This window comes from Ptiloglossa arizonensis, chromosome 10, assembly GCF_051014685.1.
Source record: "Ptiloglossa arizonensis isolate GNS036 chromosome 10, iyPtiAriz1_principal, whole genome shotgun sequence".
NCBI classification, from domain to species: Eukaryota; Metazoa; Arthropoda; class Insecta; order Hymenoptera; family Colletidae; genus Ptiloglossa; species Ptiloglossa arizonensis.
This window is the reverse complement of record NC_135057.1, coordinates 6,343,237-6,363,423: the sequence shown is the minus strand read 5'-3', so window position 1 is coordinate 6,363,423 and position 20,187 is coordinate 6,343,237. Positions and strand designations below refer to the sequence as shown.

Below are 20,187 nucleotides of genomic sequence, written 5' to 3'. Positions count from 1 at the left end.
TATTCAAATAGTCAAGTGTTCAACTAGTATTTGAATAGTGTTCAAGTAGTCCAATATTCGAGTAGTATTTGTACAGTGTTCAAACAGTTGTGAATTTCAATAGGAAAGTATTTTCACTGGTCGAGTTTCTGGTTAGTTATATTTTCGAATAATTCAGTACTCTTATAGTCTAGTTTCCAGTATAAAATACTCAAGTAGTCGCGAACAACTTTTTCCCTAAACGTTAACCGAGTTAAAGTCGCTTTCCAATTTCCAACGAATAACTCTGAAAATAATGTTGACACGAACAGAGTCTCGAGACAGATGTTGCAAAGGCGTAAGTAGGCTGACAAAAGATCATTTCAGCGAGATGTGTCAGAAACAGAAAGTCAAGATTGTATTTTTACAGACATTGTACCGTTAGAGAAAAGTTTAAGAATTCCTCTCGGTTAATTATTTCCAACAAGAGTGTGCCGTCCTCTGCCGCGGCAGTTCTCCTTACTTCATCAACTTTCCAATCCAATTTGTATTTCATCAATCTTTCACGCAACAATTACCTGTCTCGATTACACGAAAAATTAAATTCTATTAAAATTATCAATTTTCCTATCTTCTTAACACGATTTACTATCGAACATACGTAGCAACAAGTGCGGAACAAGCTGGATTAATTTCCTTCCCTGATAGATCAAAGAACTGGGCTACGCGAGATTAATACGAGAAATTAAAATTATCTCTTACGCGGAACGAAATAATCAGCTTTTCTACGCTTACTCGCGGAGTCTCGTGTACGGTCTCAAACAGCGCGTGTCTCGTTTAAATTATTACGGAAAATTGTGAAATTATTTCTTACGTAGAATGAAATAACCAGCGTTTCTTTGCTCACGAAGTCTCGTCGGTGCTCTCAAACAGAGCGAGTCGCGTCCCGATTATTACGAAAAATTGTTAAATTATTTCTTACATAGAACGAAATAACGAGTTTTTCTTTATTGCTGACAACGTCTCGCGTGTGCTCTCAAACAGCGTTATGATTATTACAAGAAATTGTTGGACTGTTTCTTAAATAGAACGAAAGCAGCTTTTCTTTATTAACGAAGTCTCGTTTATGCTCTCAAATAGAGCGAATCTTGTTCCAATTATTACGAAAAATTATTCAATTATTTTTTACACAGAACGAAATAATATTCTTTCCTTATAAAATCTCATCTATGCTCTCAAACGGAGTCTTGTTCAAATTATTACCAAGAATTGTTAAATGATTTTTATTCAGAACGAAATAACCAATACTCTTTACTTATAAAATCTCATCTGTACTCTCAAACAGAGTCTTGTTTAAATTATTACCAAGAATTATTAAATTCTTTCTACTCAGAACGAAATAACTAGCATTTCTTTACCTACAAAATCCAGTCTATGCTCTCAAACGAAGTAAATCTTCAAATTATTACGCAAAATTATGAAATAATTCCATACGTGAAACAAAATTTGTATTTCTTACTTATAAAGTCTCGCGTGCGGTCTCAAACAGCGCGAGCCCCGTTCCGATTTACATACCTGCAACAAAGGAAAAACCGAGTGTTAACAGCGTCATAATTGCACGGGAGACCGAGCCGGGCACGCGGTAAATTCGCAACATTATGATCGACCGGGCAACAGCCTAATTGTCTATCGAGGTCCGTGCAGTATCTAATTAACCAACCGAACCGCTTCGTTATCACGATCCGTTCGGGTTCGAGCGTATCGTGTAATTCGGTCCGGAACACGAGATGCGGCCGACGGTAGCAGATGACGCAACCATGCGCACGCTCCCACATCGGGTAATTGCTATAATCGCCGCTATATGTTTCGTGCTTTGTTTCCATTCGAAATGATAGCGTTCGTAGCGGTCCGTGCCTCGTGGATTTGTGGAGCAACGTCTCCGTGATTCCGTGCACCCGCGACAAATTGCGCAACCCGGCACAATCGCGGAATCGTAAACGCAGGATTCTTATTTCGCGGAATGGAGTGCTCAGCTTCTTCGGCGCCGCAATGTTCTACCCTCGCTCGTGGTGTTTCCACGTAATCAATTTAAATGTTCCCATTACGTAATTTACTCTCGGTGTGGGCGTGTGTGCAACGAAAGGAATGAATCTTTTGATGTGGCCGACGGAGGAGAATCCTTTGGCAGCGTACCCTTTGTTCCAAAGACGAGACGATACACACACGATAAAGAGATCTCTACCTTGTGAATCGAGCTCGTTTCTTGTTCCACGGTTTTCCACTCGCCCATGGTCATTTTTCGCGAACACCGCGTGATGTTTGCGCCCGATATCCGCGAAATTGTTTTCGTGTTTCCGATTACGATACTTTATGCGACACGGAGAGGGATGTTCGCCCGTTTCGAAAGTATATTGTTTTACACGGCCGCGATTCGCAGTACAACCGAAAAGGAGATGATTCCTCGTACGAAAATAAAACGAAACCGGACGGTACGGGCTTCTTTCGTACGGTAACTCGGTTTTGAGAAAAATCACCTTGAGAACCAGTTGGCGAGCGCGTCGAGACGATTCCGAGCGCGAGCCACCATTATTGGCCGCTCGAGGCCACCGATGGACCACTCTCCCTCTATCTTTCGGTTTATCGCGCGAACACGGTGCTACACTGCCGCTCAAAAGTGTCGCGCGTACACTGCGACGAGAATTAAGTTTTATCTAACGAGAGAACCTGGTCTCTTTACGGATACTTTTGTCGCTAATATTTACTTCCGAGGAAACTGAAGACTCGAATACTGAGAGTTCCAAAATACGTGGACGTAACTTCGGAGGAGAATTTAGAGAAATAATTCGTACGAGAACTCGATGTGACTTTGTTTACCGGTTGCAGCGATTGTTTTCTTGCAATGCTTCATACGATAATCCGAGTTGTTCCATGAGCTCTTTCTACGTTGAAAATCCTGACTATAAATTGAAGTTACCATTGAATTTGCATAATACCTAGTATTTTAAAATAGATAAGTAGGTTTAGTATAAAATTTTTAGAAGCTTGCAATTTCTGTGAAAACAGTCGAACAAAACAGCTGTAATTCAAAAACTGTTACATCGAACACATATTTATACGAATATTTTTCCTTATTTCACTATGTTAAATTCGTCCCTGAAATTATTCCTACATAAATCACTCTGTACATTATTAACACCTTGAAAATAATGATTAAATTTCTATTCTATCGAACGTACCAAGTGATAAAATACTTTCTGGCGATATGAAACGTGTTTTCTGCTTCACAAGCTAGAGAAGTACGTTTTCTTATACCATATAATTAAAGCGTGATACGATTCGTGTTTAGAAAGGTGACCTTGAACGGCCAATTAAACAGGATACACATCTGTCTGTGAAATACATTCTTCTTGCTCTCGCCTCGTCGAAATATTTCGCTCGTTTCCCTCCAAAACAATTTTACCCGGTTACGTTGCCATAAAGCATCGATTGCTTGTGTCTAGGACCACCCAGTATGCCGTACTCTGCATATCCTGATCATCCAACGTTCGAAACCACACACAGTTCTCGATACAATTGTACCGTCGATATTCAACAGTGAAAACGAACAGCGTTAACAGCGAAATGATTCGAAACGGGCAATTCCAGCAAACAATACAGCACGAGGCCTAATATCGTCGATGCCCGAGAACACTTCCTGCAATTCAGACGTAGCTATCCGTGCGCGAACATCCAACGAGGTTCCATTCTACGCCAGATGAGGCACAATCATCGAAGTAGGATGAGAATCACGGGATTCTCACGACGATCCAGGATTTGAGACGATAATGGGATCGTTATTGCTATACGCGCGAGAAGCGTGCTTCTAAGTGAGAAAATACAAAGTGAAATGTTGACGGTGGAGTTAAAGGTAACCCCGCAGGTTTCTCTCCGTGCGCGGTGTTTGTTTTCGGTACGGTACCGGTTTAAACAAATTCAGAGAAACGGAAGACACTGCCAGTGGCGGAACGAGTTAAAATTCGAAAGAAAATCCGGCACGAATCGCGTCGATCGACTACGAAGAAACGTTCGCGTGTAAGATTGACGAAAGAACCCGGTGAGAATTTTCAAATCGATCCAATTGAAGATCATCGTGCTGGGGAACCTTCGCTGGGCTACGATACGAATTCATCTTGTTGCTTTAACGCCGGCTACGGTCCCGTTTCACTCGGTAAAATTCTTTCAAGTGTGCCAGACAATAAATCAGACACTCTTCTTCGCGTAGACTTCGACCTAGTAGCAACACCGTATCCTGGACGGGACGAGCTACAATCGAGTGATCGAAAGTAAGAGCCATGAGAAGTCTCCCGACTGAAAGAACCCAGAACGATTACTCGGCTTATTACCGTTCCAGCGGTTGATAGACATATGCACAACCGCTTTTCACGTTTTCGCGGTTTCTCGTGAAAGGAACGCAGCCATCATTATCGCCACGTGTGTGGGCCGCACCCTTCGGGGTGGTGCAACCCGCTAAAAGGTATCTCGCACTCTCGCCTTCTAATAGTTTTCAAATCCTCGTTTTCCAACTCTCTTAATTTCGCGCGAGAGTTGTTCAACGATCCATTAATTGTAGTTCCTTCAGTTACGATGAAATTTCCAGGTAGAATTGTCGATCGTGTTGGGAAAATTTGACAACTATGGTACTTATTATGCTATCGATAGACTGATTTACTCATGATCGTGGTTCTATAGAATTATAGGTTATTGTATGACAGGAATTTTCAACCTCCTGCATCGACCAATGATTCAAAAGATCGAGTTCTACTTTAAGTGTCTGCGGTCTAATTTTGCACTATACTACTGACACACTGCTTTAATTCATCCTGATGGATTTATGAAATTAAAGGTGATTGTACAAGGAGTACTCTCAACCTCTCGCATCGACAAGGAAGCTAATGATTCAAAAGATTGAGTTTTATTTCAGGTGCCTATAGTCTATCATTGTACTGTGCTATTGACTCCTTAACTCAATTCACCATTGTGGCTTCATAATACCTAATCACAAGTGATTGTACGACAGGTCTTCCGAACCTCTTGCATTGACCAACGTGGCTAATGATTCTGAAAGATTAAATTTCATTTAGGTACCTATTCGGAGCCTAACTACTCATTTCTTTGGGACAATATTGTAGAATTGCGTTTGCAATGTCTGTTACGTAACATTTCATTAACTTTATAACGCGGCTATAAATGTCATTATATTTTGCTTTTCGTAAACTAAACAGTCACATCGAATAAATATAATTAAACTAAAATTAACCCTCAAACTCCATAAACTAGTCAAGTCGATCCACAATGGGGTTTTGAAGTGTCATCGTACAATTTTTATTTGAATTTTTCATATATCGCCATATCTGTGAAAGAACCAAGATCGATTTTGTTATTCCCCAACTAATCAAATCCCTCGACAACACATTCAAACGTTTCCAAACACAATTTCCCCCTTAACTTTTCATATTTCGCCATACCTGTACTCGATTCTTAAATCAAGACCAATTTTTCTATCCCCCGACTGAGCAAATCCCTCAATAACACATTCAAACGTTTCCAAACACGCGTCACAAACATCGTCATCTCGCGATAAATTCATTCGCAACCTGGATACCCCGTTTTCGCGATCGGTACGTCCAGCCAACCACTTGTGCAACAAATATTCTGCTCCGTCCATCGAGGCTTACCTTCAACATCCAACATTATCAAACGCGCAGCACAAACATCGCTGTCGACGTTAATCCGCGATAAATCCCTCGCTAACTTGAACGAGCATCGCGAGTCCATCGACGTGAACCTTTCGTTTTATCGCGTCGACATAAGCGATTGTCATTTTACGGATGAATCCTCGTCAAGCGTTCGTCGACCTAAACCCGAACCCGAATCCAATCCACGTTTGACGCAACGCGTGGTGAATTTATACACGGTCCCAACGACGCGACGCGACACGACGCGACGCATCGGCGTTTAATTTTCAGCTGGACTCGCGCGCGCTTGCCTTCGGATTCAATCATTCTCGATATTGCAAAGAGCCTCCCCCGATTTCCTGACACCACGGGCTGAGGCGTGCGTTGCTTAAGACCGTTTATCTTAAGCCGGTAACGGCGCATTCATTCATGCAGGATATTGTGCGCCGTTCACTCACCACCCACGTGCATAACATTTCGCGCGATCGGCGTGTGGTGTAACAGCGAAGCCAATGTCATCCGGAGAAGTTCGCAATTTCCGCGGCAATCCGAGCCACCTTTCGCGATTACAACGCCTTTACGGCCGCAGTAAAAACGCTGCGCCGCTTCGAGGTGTATTCGCGCCGATGGAAATCCTAACTCCTCGCACAGCGTGTTCTCCCTGGATCCTCTCGAAGCTTTCATTAATCGCTAACGACCTGGAAGAACGAAAGAGTCGATCGAACGCGATTCGAGCCCTGGTTCTTTTTCATTCGGTACGATCGTAGCCCGAGAGTAGAAGTGTCTCTTGGATTCGATGCAACGGATAAGGTAATTGGTAATCGACACATTGCGTATGGTCGCTCGTCCAACTTGCTTCTAGCCGCCCGCATATTGTCGAGAGCGTTGAGAAATATAATCTAATTCAGGTAACATCGCCACTCCGGGAATTTCGCAAATTTTGTTTTCACTCTGAACGTCATTTGGTGTATCCGACAATACGAAAGTTCATCTTGACTGACCTTTTTATCTCTACGAGGAATTTTGTTGCTTTTTTCAAAATTACGGTCTGTTTCGTGAACCGACGTAGAAATTATTCCTTCGAACAATGGTGATTGTACAATAATGAGACGAGTGAAGTACTTTGCTTCGTGTACACTGTTTTGTCTTTCGGCACTCGGACGTGCATTTATTTCGGGATTCTTTCGTGATAAGTTAATACCGGGTTATCTTGATAATATAACGAATCGAATTATTTTTGTTGTAAAGTTCAGATTATAATATCTAGTTTATTATAATATGCAGTGATCTCGCGTAACTAGTAGTATAGTAATTGTATATATAAGAATATAAAGTTCCAACAAATGCGTATACTGTGATATGTCTTGATGTGAACGACGACAGTGTCGTGTGATCTTCTTGACTCTGGACTTGGAACTCGACTAAAAAGAAAAACCAAAAGGAAAACGACCCTTCCGCGCCAATACGGAGACAGTTCTTAAAACTGATATCGACATCTGGCACCCTTAAGATCGTTGTTGCATTTACGTAAAAACGATGTACCTCGTAATTCGGATTCGTGGTTCGATTTGTTATGTATATACCAAATATCTCGTAACCCGGATGCAGTGTGTTGGCTGTATATTAAGAAACAAACCGATAAAGAGGATAGTCGTTCCAGATCCAACGTGTCCTAATTATCCGGAGTTTGTATTAGCGAATAGACAGCTGCCTGCAGGTCGAGTCCGACAGACGTGTCCTTGTTCGTGTGTGAAACTGAACAGTAGAGATGAAATAGCCGTTGAAGATTAGGGTTGGCTTGTGAAACAGTAATTTGACGAACCTCGACGTTTCACCTTCTTTCCTCCGCAGTACTGGTTAAACAGCAAAGGTGAGGAATCTTCTTTTGATTAAAATTGGGTAACCACGTTCCACGAAGAATGGAACAGCGTAATTGTTAGACATTCATCGGTTATGAAAAACATATGGAAAATGTATGCGGAATATATTATATAAATTGGTATAATAATATTCGTATTTTATCTTGCGCAAGCGCATATCTCCTGCGTATGCAGATATGTGTAAAATCCACGGTCGAGTGATTATAAAGACACCGAGTGCGGTAAGAAAATGGAAGACAAGAATGTCGAGCTTACAAGGGATTGAGGAATGTTCCGAGGACTGGATGGAATACGAGGTGAAACAAAGGGATTTTCCTTCAATAGGAAAACCGTACGGAATATGGTATCCTCTTTGAGACTGTTATTCGAAAATACCTGTTATCTACCATCAAGTTGCTCCAGAAACATTCGTACTCCAGTTTTCTTATTCGCAGTTGTAAGGTTTGGTCGCTTCTGAAAGGATACACGTGGAGAGTCTCGAGGTGCGAAATCGGCGAGAGTAAACAACGATGACGACGAAGAAGGGTAACAGACAGCAGGAAGGAAAGAAGAAAGGGAAGAGGTGGAAGACAAGGATAAAGAAACAGGAGGAGGCGTCAACCGAGCCAATATTCTAATGTAATGGGCTGGGCGTTCGTTGAACCTCACCGGATAACACTGTTCTTCCTCGTGTATTTTCTCAATGAATTCTCTTACGTTGAAAATTCCACGATATCGAACTGACAATAGGGGAACTTACCGAATGGACGAAATTTAGATCGAATCCCTTGTCCATGGGGATATGCTCCCCTTGGAAACTTCGAGAACACAGTTTCTTTTGTATCGTGTCTCTCATTCTTACGAAAAGATTGTTCTCTTAAAATTTCACCGAGTAGTTTATCATACAATTTCCGAAACGTTGGAAATTGGGAACAATTTGTCGAATAAAATTCGCAAAGTACAGAAAGAATCCCAAAGGATTTATTTTTGAAATATTTTCCACAAACATTTCGAAAATATTTTGGTAATTAATTTTTGTACAATACAAACGTTGCAAATTGGAAAAAATTTGTCGAATAAAATTCGCAAAGTACAGAAAGAATCTCAAAGGATTTATTTTTGAAATATTTTCCACAAATATTTGGAAAATATTTTGGTAATTAATTTTCTTACAATATAAGTTGTGTTAATTTTTAATCCGTTGCACACTTGGCTATCATAGGTCAACATGAACTAGAGTAGATGTCTTAATAATTACCAGTGTCTCTATAACTATTGTTTAAATTATTTTATTCTATGGCGGAATAATGTACGATGAACCGCGAATGAAACAACAATTTCAATACTAAACTTGGACTTTGTTTTTACGCAACAATGCATGGACATTGCATGTTTGTTTATACTTGATATTTAAAGATAAATATTAAGAGGTGAATGTGCTGTTTGAGCATAATAAACGCAACTAATGTAAGTAGAAGGTATGAGAATTTTCATAATGTAGCAAAAGCAATAATTTTATTATTCGTACAAACTGGATTGCTGATACGTGAGAATCATTTTCATACGAATGACAAGTTTTCAAGTGGCACTAGTAGGCTAGACTTCGTTGTGCATATACGATTAATTGGCAATCGACTTATCGCGTTCAATGTGTAAAAGTGGTAGTAATTGGGACATCTACCCTATTCTGTCGCAACTTCGAGCGTAAAGGGTTAATAAATTGTTAATCTCGATAAATTGCACGCATTCGTGACGTCTGTGTGCAACGGCGGTATGAATAAAATATAGACAGGTCGAGGGCAAGTAAATGAAACTCTAGTAACGCTGCTCTATCAAGGAGTACCATGAGACATTTTGAAATTAACGCGTAATAATATATAAGGTACGCTAACCATTCTCGTCTTAATACAGTGGCCTCTGTGAAGTTGTCACGAGTTACGACACACGACAGAGTGCTAGGTGAAACTCGATCCCAGTTATCTCGCTACTTTGCTCGTTTTTCTATACATCGGAGACGGGAGTAAAATACAGTTAATAGAAATAACTTTGCGTCAATCTATCGTGCCAATCTGACAGACACTAATTTCCGTAACGTTGCAAATTGGAAAAAATTTGTCGAATAAAATTCCCAAAGTACAGAAAGAATCCCAAAGGATTTATTTTTGAAGTATTTTCCAAAACGTTTCGAATATATTTTGGTAATTAATTTTTTTACAATACAAACGTTGGAAATTGAAAAAAATTTGTCGAATAAAATTCCCAAAGTACAGAAAGAATCCCAAGGATTCATTTTTGAAGTATTTTCCAAAACGTTTCGAAAATACTTTGGCAATTAATTTTTTTACAATACAAGTTGCGTTAATTTTCAATTTCTAACATTTTCCTCGAACTGCTCCAAACAACCACCGATTTTATTTCAAAACGTATTTTTGTACGCGATTCGACGCATTAAGGACAGCAAGGTTGCATTTGCAATCTGGTTTCGATTAAAAGCAATGCGGTATGGAGAGTAAATTGCAGCGTCGATGATGCAGCGATGCATTTCTCGGTTGAACGTTTGTCAGCGACCTGATCGCCAAGCTTGCGGTATCATGCTGTCAGCGTGTTTGCTCGTCTATGCCAACAATAAGCCTAACCGAGAAGTGTCAAATCCCTGTGTGAGCACATTGCGGCTGTCAGCGCCTGCAACAAGGTTGCTGGGAAGCCTTGCCGCAAACCGGCCGCGGCGGTGCATACGAATGCACCTCGATGCGTCTCGTTTAATTTCTTTAATCCATTTAAACTGCGGATAGTACGAAGTTTCGACGTTTCATTAGAGTAGTTCTCGTTTTGGAACGGTGCCAAACTAAGACGACGAACACGAAACGCGAGAATCGATAAGTTAACGCAAACATAACAGAAATATCGTACTTAAAAAGTTCTTATCGAGGAGGACGGAGTAAGGATGAAACGTTTACGTACAACATTATCTTTCGAATGAAACTTAAGTCGACCTTCGTCAAGTTCCTATTAATATTCATTGCGACGAACAACGTTCACGTAAACAAACGTGGAAATTTGATCTATCTCGAACTCGAAGCACCGAATCATATTTTTGGAATCGTTTGGAAGATAATAAAGTTGGAAATTGTGGCTCGTAAATATTAGAGAGAAATTTAAGTAAAACTCAAAGATATGTAACGTTTTAAAAGATACGAATTTAACGACTCGGGAAATATTTTACAATTAATAATTATATTAGCAAAAATTCTCGACCCTTTGACCTTGGCACTATCTAATTCTATCACGAATTGTTTTCATTTCTATGAGACTTGTAACTTTACAGACACTCACTGTCTTAAATTTTAAAAGAAGTGTCCTACTTGGAAGTCAATAATTATCATTCGTGTACTCGTTACAGGTTCCGTGAATAACAATCAGAGCTAAATAAATAATATATATCCGAAGCAATAACTCCAAAATAGGATTGTTAATCGTTCGATACACCCTATCCGAGCAAAAGTCGACCAAAGTACCAGTCACGGTTCGTAAAACGTGTAATTTAAAAGCGAAACACCCTCCGTGATTCGTCGTCGCTAATAGGACGTAAAAAAGTTTATTCGTTAGCCCCGTGGTCACGAAAATGAAATGTTCCCTGTGAATGGGTTAACGTCGCTTTAGCCAAGAACTTCGTCCTAAAATCTTGTTGCCACGTAACCGTAAGAAAGCGTTCTTTAAAAGATACGAAAACGAGAGGGTCTGGCCACTAACGAGCAACATTTAATTGCTGATATAATTAACCGACAGCTCGTTCATAATTTCACGGGACAAAATTAACGTCGTAATTTTCAGGCAAGTTTGGGTGGGACGGGGCTTTAGTCACGGTTTTTTTTCCCTGCCATGTGTGAAACCGCCGGTTCGGGCGGCACTCTAAATAAAGGGTGCGGATCGAAACCGAATTAAAATAGAACCTGCGGTACGAGAGGTGTATTTGTAAAGCTTGAAGTACCTCTCCCCGACATGCACTTGGCACATAGAGACCGAACGACGCCTGAATCATTGATCACCAGCTTGTTTACACGTTGCTAACTTTAGAAAAAGAACGGAAAGGGTTGTTCAGTTCCCGATGACATTATACCATCACCGCGGAACGTATTGGGTATCCATGTTTGCGTGCCTGTTGACGAAACTGTAATAAATTGTAACACCAAATCGCTTTGATGTTCCATTTGTGAAAATATTCCGTACATTTCGCGGATAAATCTTCAAGCATCGTACAATTATGTAACTTCTTTAAATTGCAATGAAACTTTCGTTCCATTATTTAAAGAGACTGTACTTTCATAGGTAATTTCTTCTTTCATTGAAACAGTTTTTATCGCGGATGATTTTCATCGTTCTATAAAACTTGGATTTGTGTGCGTTCACGCGTTAATAATAGGGTTACGGATGAAAATTAAGGTATGAAACAGTTCAGAAGTTATAAGGTGCTGGGAGAATTGTGAAATTAAAACGAAAGTATTTAATTGGAATCATGGTAGCGTTAATAAAGAGCTTATGTATGCATGTAACTCGAAGTACGAATGAAATGCAATTTCAAAGAGTCAATTATTTGGAAATATTCAATAGTATTAATTTTTAAGAAATTCGTATTGGAGTTAAATATTTATGTGAATTTCTTTGTATTACTTGTATATTTCTTTCGTTGATGTTTACGTTACTTTTCTGAAATATACAATAATTGACGTAATAATTTGTTTTCCAGTTTTCCACGGATTCCGAACTCTTTGACGAAATTAATTCTGCAGACCACTATTCGAACCTGATTGTTTTTCATAGTGGCTGAAATATTTCTTTCGCGATTACACTGCAACTTGGGCGACTAATATCGCGAGGTGGTTTTAAAATAAATAGTCGCTTCAAAGGAAAAAATGCTTTAAAACGAACAGGTCGCGTAACTTCTTTTCTTCTGCAATGAAAATTGCAGCTTGAAGACAAAACGAAAAAGCAGGAGAAAAATACAGCTTTGAACGAGACACGTTCAAACGAGAGAATTTATTTGTCCTTCGGTTGTACATTTTTAAAAATACAATAAATCAACGCGAGCTGGCGAAATGTTATTAAAAGGTCAGACGTATTTTTTTACAATTGATTCCGCGTACGAAAGCAATAAAAAAGACTGCAAAAGCTTCTGTTCACAAATATTTTGTTTCTCGAACCTTTACTCGGTCTTGGCATATAGGTGTTTGCGTAAACTTCGAGTTCTTTTGCATGCGTTATGATTCTCGACATTCGTCACCATTTTCTGTGCAAATAAAACGCAATTCTGTCAATTACGACTAAACTTGGTACAGTATTTATACGATGACAAAGATATGCTCGTTTGATTGCACAATGCATATGCATATAACGACAGTTGTTGGAAATTAAATTTAGAAATGTTTCTGTTCTGTACAAATCTTCGATAGAATCGATAGTAACCGAACTATTTATTTGCATTCCCAAAAATGAAACGAAAAATAATTGTTACGTTAAAACAATACTTTTCATCTTCATATCTCGAAAAACGAAAAATCAGTTACATTTCTATTGGTATATCATTTAAGAACCAAGCACTCGAATATTCAACTAAATTATTCCAACTGTTTAAAACTTCACTTCTATCGATCGTATTCTAATTTAATAATATAAAAGCATCATTATTAATTCCTTGCTACTTTCAGCCGTCCGTAGAATTCAGGATTTAATTTCATAATTTTGTAAATATTTTATTTCTCTAGAAAAGTGTTCACAAATCCTGCCATATCTTTTGAGCACAATCGTTTAATATCAGACTCGAGTATTAATTTACTAAATATTCAAAATCGACGCATTCATCTAGTTTACTAAATTTAATATAACCCTAGTATATTCTTCTGATTTTTTTCGATTCATCCTCGCAATGTATTACTCTTCTACAATCAAAACTCTCACAATAGACTCAATCGAGTACTCTTCTACTCCTTCAATCCTCTCATCGTATTACAAAACATTACAAAAATGAGCTCCACATATTCGGGGCCATTTCTGACCCGAAAACTTCCACTGTCAATCGCAAAAACCCTTTAACACTAGATTTACCAGATCAAAATAACTGACCTCAACTTCTTTTACAAAGAAATTCACTTAAAATTCCATAACGTATTTCCCAAAGACGGTTATGACTTTTCCAATTCTATAAATACAATCAATTTCATAAATTCCTCTTTTTCCTCAATAATCTATTTTCCAGTGACACGTACGAGAAACGCTTTAAAACACAAAAATCTATGAGTAGTTCTAGCGTTAAGGTTAATCCGTTTATTAAAGCGAACACTGTTGGTACGCCTCGCTCAACATAGTCGCACAATATCGCGACAACGCGTTCCGGGAAGAAGCGAAAGCCTGTTTCCAGTATGCAACCGCGTAAATCCCGTCGGTGGACGGTTGTTGTCGTCTAACGTACGACGAGGCGAGTACACGGTCGCGCGATTAACCGTTAAAAAATGACGCGCGAATCATTACCATTTCGCTCGAAAACGAGCGTACCGCGTCGTTTTCCACCCCGCTTACACGTTCAGGTTTATTCACTCCCGCGCCCGGGGAATCTTTAATTTAAAGTAATTTCACGCGCGCGTTCCCTCGCGGCCGTATTCCTCCTCACGTCGTAAAGCGTTCCTTCCACAAACAAGCCGGTTCCTCGAAATCGTCGGCCGCGCGGAATCCCCAGGTGAATAAATTACTCGGGACGCGGTTATTCTCGTATCGAGTACGCCCCGCGGGAAGAACGCTCCGACCGCCGACACAACAGTGACGTCTATTAAAACACGGCCGGGCTTCGTCGTAAAACCCGTTGATGGATTTTTCAGCCGCTAATTAAAGGAACCGCTCGGCGAACCACTTCATTCGCCAGACGTTGCACTTTGTTTCGTAGGCGGTAGCCATTCTCGTGCGTTAGAACGAGGGAGATGGTGAACCCGGTTAGAGGACACGGATAACTCAATTCACGGAGATGGAAACTGGTACGAAGAACACCGGTGGTCGCGGGTATCGTCAACGATCGGAGATTACACCGTGGAATGGAGATACGAGTGGTAAAGCGTTGTCATCGTTCGCGGCATCGGTTTCGTTCACGGACTACCGATGAGGCTATAGTTGGATCGTATTCGATCGGGCTGCTCAAGGTCACTTCCTTGACTGTGAATCTCATGCCAAACGCGACTCCGAGTCGCGCGATGCGCTATCCTGCTCACGTTTGAGAGATATAGCGTGTATGTGCGACTCTAGGTTTGCGCGGAGAATCGAGAGATGGGAAGCCAGACAGTATGGTGAGGATGGATAGTGTGGTTCTTCGGTGGTCGATTAATTTCGACGAGAATGGGAACGGAAATTGTGCGGATATTGGGTAATCGTTCTTTTTTTAGAAGAATTTCATTTAGGAGAAGAATCTTGAACGAGGTTGTTTTTTTGGAGGGCTTGCTTTGTAAACAATGTATTGGTAATAATAGGACGCGTGGGTGTGGATTGTTGAGTGAGGGGAGGGGAGAGTTTATTTGTAAGGAAAAAATTTAATTCTGTATAGTTTGATTGTTATTAATTGTGATTATTTGTAAGGAAGAAATTTAATTCTATATAGTTTGATTGTTATTAATTATGATTATTAAGAATTCTTAGCGGATCGAGTATAAAATAATTATTAATAATATTTATCGTGTGGATAATGGTTTAAAATATGGTTTTCATAATACATTAATTTTCGTGAAGTAAGTTTTCGATTAAATCGAACTAATTGCAAATCTGTGACGTCACCGACACCTGGAAGTATAATATATATAGACGTATGTGGGAGATTTTGGATTCATGAATATCTTTGATTGCCCTTCTTTTTTGGATACTTCCTAGCTATAGCTCATCAATGAGTGAGTACTTTACAATTTTTAAACGCATTGGTTTTCCTTTAATTTATTTATTTAGTCTGGATTGAATTTTATATAATTGGTTTTTTTTTGTATCTTATAAATGTTTTCTTATTCCTCGATTAGATATTGTATCGAGGTTCTATAACGAGATATTATATTCAACCATTTGCTATATTCATTTTCTTATTTTGTAAACTTGTATTAGTTTTCAACTACGTGTTACATCGAAAGAAGAGGAAACGTAATCAAACATTCTTTTCGATCGATGGTTATTTTTATTTTCGCATCAGTTCGTGAATTTTGATGACTTACTAGGTGTTACATCAGAAGAAGAGGATGTACGATAAAGTATACTTTTTAACCCTCCGTTTATTTTCGTATTCCATCATAAATTTTTATAAGATTTTAACTAAGTATTACGTCGAAGGAAGATAATTTATATGGAGTAATACTCTTTTCAATCGTCAACCACTTTTTATTTCCGTATCGTGAATGTTTACGATTTCCGGTATGCGTAACACTGAAAGAAGAGGATGTATAAAAATATTTTGTCTAATCGTTAACTATTTTTAGTTTCTATTTATTTCCGGAATTCATGGAGCTCTACACTTAAATGTATCATCGAAAGAAAATGTGGAACGAAGAGGATGTGAAATAAGTTTCATTTTCAGTTCGTATCTCTGCCTTTCCTGATAATCTAATAAATTGTATTTCTCCATTCGTTAGGTATTACATCAAGTAGATCAGGAAGGGAGCCTAGAAAGCTAGTAGGATGGTATATGAGTCCAAACAGTTGTAGTTTTCAGTTTAGTTCGAGCTAGTTTTATGATAATCGTGTAGGAGTCACTAAGTATCGAATATATAGCTTTTCATTTTCACTTCGGTCGCCACTGCTTGTTGCGTAAACAAGTGACCGGCTGTGCAACTGGTTCGAACGGTCAGTTGTCGTCCTCTGGTACGTTTGCTTCTCGAGAAAGATGTTTCGACCGTAGAGAGGTACGTGTAAGTATAGTCATCCTCGATAATTCGAATACGACGAAAGGACTGTTATTCCGACTCGAAGCCACTTGATAGAGGTGGCTACTAGACAGTAGATATGTTTAGTTCGTGATCCTCGATCGATGGGGTTAGAGGCTAAATAGCCTAGGTATTCATGAGCGCTATGCACGGAACTCTTCGTTCAATCATAGGTCTAGAGGCAGTTTCACGATTCGCGTCGCGTCTTTTCCAATTTTACCCCATTTTATTCACATTATAATTCTGTAGAACTAAACGAGAAGATCAAAGAAACTTTGATTTCTTCTATTTCCTCAGTTTGATAATCTCGTTTGTAATGCATGTAGAGATGCATATGGATTTTTATTTCACTTATTTTCCTTCGGGTTTTGAGACCTGATCGTCAGTATTATTCACAAGAAACAATCTTTCGAACTAATCGGTTGTAAACTTGGAGCAGCTTCTATGTAAATAAAAATAAATGTAATATTTTAATCAACAGCTTTCTTTTCTGCCTTGTTTGCCTTTATTCCCTTTACGTCGTCCTAGATTACAAGGCAAAGAAAGCGATATTAAATTTCCTCGTGTCGTGGGATCATTCCCTCGTTAAAATAAAAGACAGCAAAGTAGGGTCTGAGAATAGATGGGCCTTGGAAAACTTGAGTAAGCTGACAGTGTAACGAAAATACTCTTAGTCCAATGCAATTACTCCAGCTTCTTTCTAGGATATTCCATACAAGTCCTGGTTATTCTCACACAACGTCTCTTGTATTTCAACACGAAAATATTACCACTGAAGAAACTCAATGTTAAATGATTTACTGACATTAATAGACCAGATAGAACGTGTACTATTTTTCCAAAACTGTTTCGATTCTTGCCGCCAATAGCGCTGTAATCCTATTCCATTTTAAATCGATATCATTGAATTCAACGCCTAAATGGAAAGAGGGCTCTACTCTTTCGAGTTGTGCGGTATTTCGACCAGATGCCACGTATCTGTGGCACGATTACCCGTCGACTCGAAACATAACAATTGTTACAACCTGTCGGGCAGTATCGCGTATAAACGTCGAGTTCTCTCCATCGATTTCACCTAGATTTGCCTAATTTTCTTTCGTGCCGCGCGATCGAAATTCGATAACTCAATTATTTTACAGGGGTCGAGTCAAATTTACCAGCCATCCAAATGTACAGGTATTCTGTTTCTATCGGACACGAGACCCGCGGTCGTTCGACCGCGTCGAGTTTGAAAGCATTTTACCGCACACTCGGTGCTGAGGTAACGCGAAGAATTTTACATTTACGATCGTTTTAATTTACGACATGTGTAACCTTCCGCTCGCTTTCCTGCACGCACGCGTGTTCTGTTTACTCGGCGAGTTTGCTTCGAATTATCGAGGCGAGTGTCGGGGCGAACCAAAATTTGCCGACAAAAGCTCGATGTAGGCTGATCCATCGTGCGATCACTGTAACACTGTTGGCCGGTTCACGACTGACCTATTGAAAATCAATGTCCCGGACCTTCGACAAAGCCTCCATGTGCCTTTTCCTATCGTGACACGGATGATCGCACTTCATTCTCCTGTAAACATCGCGCAGGCCCTCGGGAATACGAGGGCGTCAGGAAGGGTTTCATCGATTTACACGCGACGTAGAGGCATTCGGTTAAGTTGTACCTTTTCGCGTTACAACAACAATTGTAACCCTCGAATATAAATTTTAAAGAACATTGCTGAATTCTGACACGATTGTTTTAAAGATTTTGCGAGCTCGGGTGCAAATTTATTCTACGCCCTTCTATTCTAATGTTTTCAATTTCGAAGGGAATATATTTTCAAATTTATTCAACGGATAAATTTCCATCGACTAATTTTCACGGGCATTGATATTCAAAATAAACGAATTAAATTTCTTTACGACCGAAATTAACTTTCACTCGATTGTTCGCAAATTTGGATTAATAAAGCTTCCCAAAAGAGGGTTGAAGCTTAAAACAAAAATCAGAAACATAACTAAATAGTATTATTACTGACTACTGATGTCACTAAGAGGGTTTGTGGTGTCCCTAAAGAGGGTTGAATTTTTCTAAACGAAATCGGAAACACAACTAAATATATTATTATTACTCGCTATTGCTAATTACAGTACGTGTTATTGGATTTTGAACAAAAAATAAAATTCGGATCGCTTCAAAATTGTATTTTATCATCGTTGTTCCGTGTGTTCCAGCAAAATATTTCAGAATCGATTCATCTCTTATCGGATGTACCGACGACTAATACGCTATCGAGCCGAGACTCGTAGCCGAGAAACATTCAGAAACGTAACTCGAGTGTAAGGTGAGTTGTATCGGCGTTTAACCCCATCCATACAACGGGACGAGAAAATTGAATCTGGCACAAAAGAGTTGCGGTACACTCCATTTGCCACGTTTCGCTCCACAATCCGTTCCCCAAAGTATCGGTTAATCGATTTACCTGAGCGGCTTCATAAATTACCGTGCTCGTCGAGGTTGAAAGAACCTTGACCCAAATGCCTAAACGTCCGTCCAGGAAACTTTTCGACAAAGCCTCGGAGCACACGAGCTGCTGCATCCGAACGTGTTTACGCACGTGCGCGCACGACACGCAAAATCGCGCACGAAAACTGTACGATCGTCTAAATTTGTCCGAATCGCCTACCAAACCGTGTATCGTACCTCTGTCTTCAGGTTGGGGCGAAAATAAACTCTCTTATGGACGGCCATGGGCGATAAATTTCACCAATATTTTTCCGGACCATAGAGCTATTTTACCGAAACGAGATCTCGACTTGCTCGACCCTACGTTCCTTGGATCTTTTTCGATACATTGGCTTGCGATTCCCGATGTTCGTGATCGTTTTTTGTGCAAATAAAGCAAATCTGTCAGTTGTGAGTAAAATTGTTGCGTATTTTTAGAATAATTAATATATCTTGTTTCTTTTTTTATCGTAGAAGGAAATGTATCTAACAAAAGTTGCTGAAACTTAAATTTAGAAATATTTTTGTTCTGTACGAATGTTTGATAGAATCGATAGTAACCGAGATATATGTAAAAAGTTTCTATTTTTGATGCAGGAATATAAATACATTTATGCTGTAAAAAATTCAAAGGAAAAATAATTTTTGCATTCGAACAACAGTTTTTTGTCTCTGACAAGGTTGGATAATTGAATTAGTTCTTTAATAGGGACATGTGTTTTGCAAAACAAAAAGCTGGTTACATATTATTGGTAAACCAATTAAAAGCACTTGAATTTTCAGTCAAATTATTCCAAGGGTTTCAAACTTTACCTTTATCGATCATATTCTATTTTAATAATATAAAAGCGTCATTACTAATTTTCTGCTAGATTCAACCGCTTATAAAATTCAGGGTTTTATAATTTTATAAAAATTTCATTTCTTTCCAAAAATGTCGACTTCTGCAACATACTCCATATTGTGTTTCAAATAGTATCAGTTAATAGCAGAGGAGCAAATATCAATTTACCAAATATTTAAAATCAAAGAATTTGTTGAGCTTGCTAGAATTAATATAATCGTAGTGTATTTTCTCGACCTATTGGGTCCTCGTAATATATATTGTATTTCCATAATTAAAGCTATTATAATATTTTAGATGCGAGTGAATGATGCAGTATCCCTTTAGTCCTGTCTTTGTGTTATAAAGTTAAAAACGTGAGTTCCATTCGTTCGGAATATATTTGACCCAAAAACTT

The 20,187-nt window shown here is 39.1% G+C and overlaps 2 protein-coding genes across 3 annotated transcripts in view; both read right to left on the bottom strand.

The window, feature by feature from the left end:
* The window catches only part of Cv-c (RhoGTPase activating protein), a 565,606-nt gene that overhangs the window by 181,975 nt on the left and 363,444 nt on the right, over positions 1 to 20,187 (bottom strand). The gene's annotated exons all lie outside the window — the stretch shown is intronic.
* Positions 1,270 to 20,187, bottom strand: part of LOC143152302 (uncharacterized) — a 153,360-nt gene continuing 134,442 nt past the window's right edge. Inside the window, exons 4-6 of the mRNA XM_076322270.1 lie at positions 1,478 to 1,533; positions 1,381 to 1,413; positions 1,270 to 1,306 (exon numbers count right to left, since the gene is read on the bottom strand). Of these exons, the coding sequence (XP_076178385.1) occupies positions 1,270 to 1,306; positions 1,381 to 1,413; positions 1,478 to 1,533 (126 nt within the window). The remainder of the gene's footprint in view (positions 1,307 to 1,380; positions 1,414 to 1,477; positions 1,534 to 20,187) is intronic.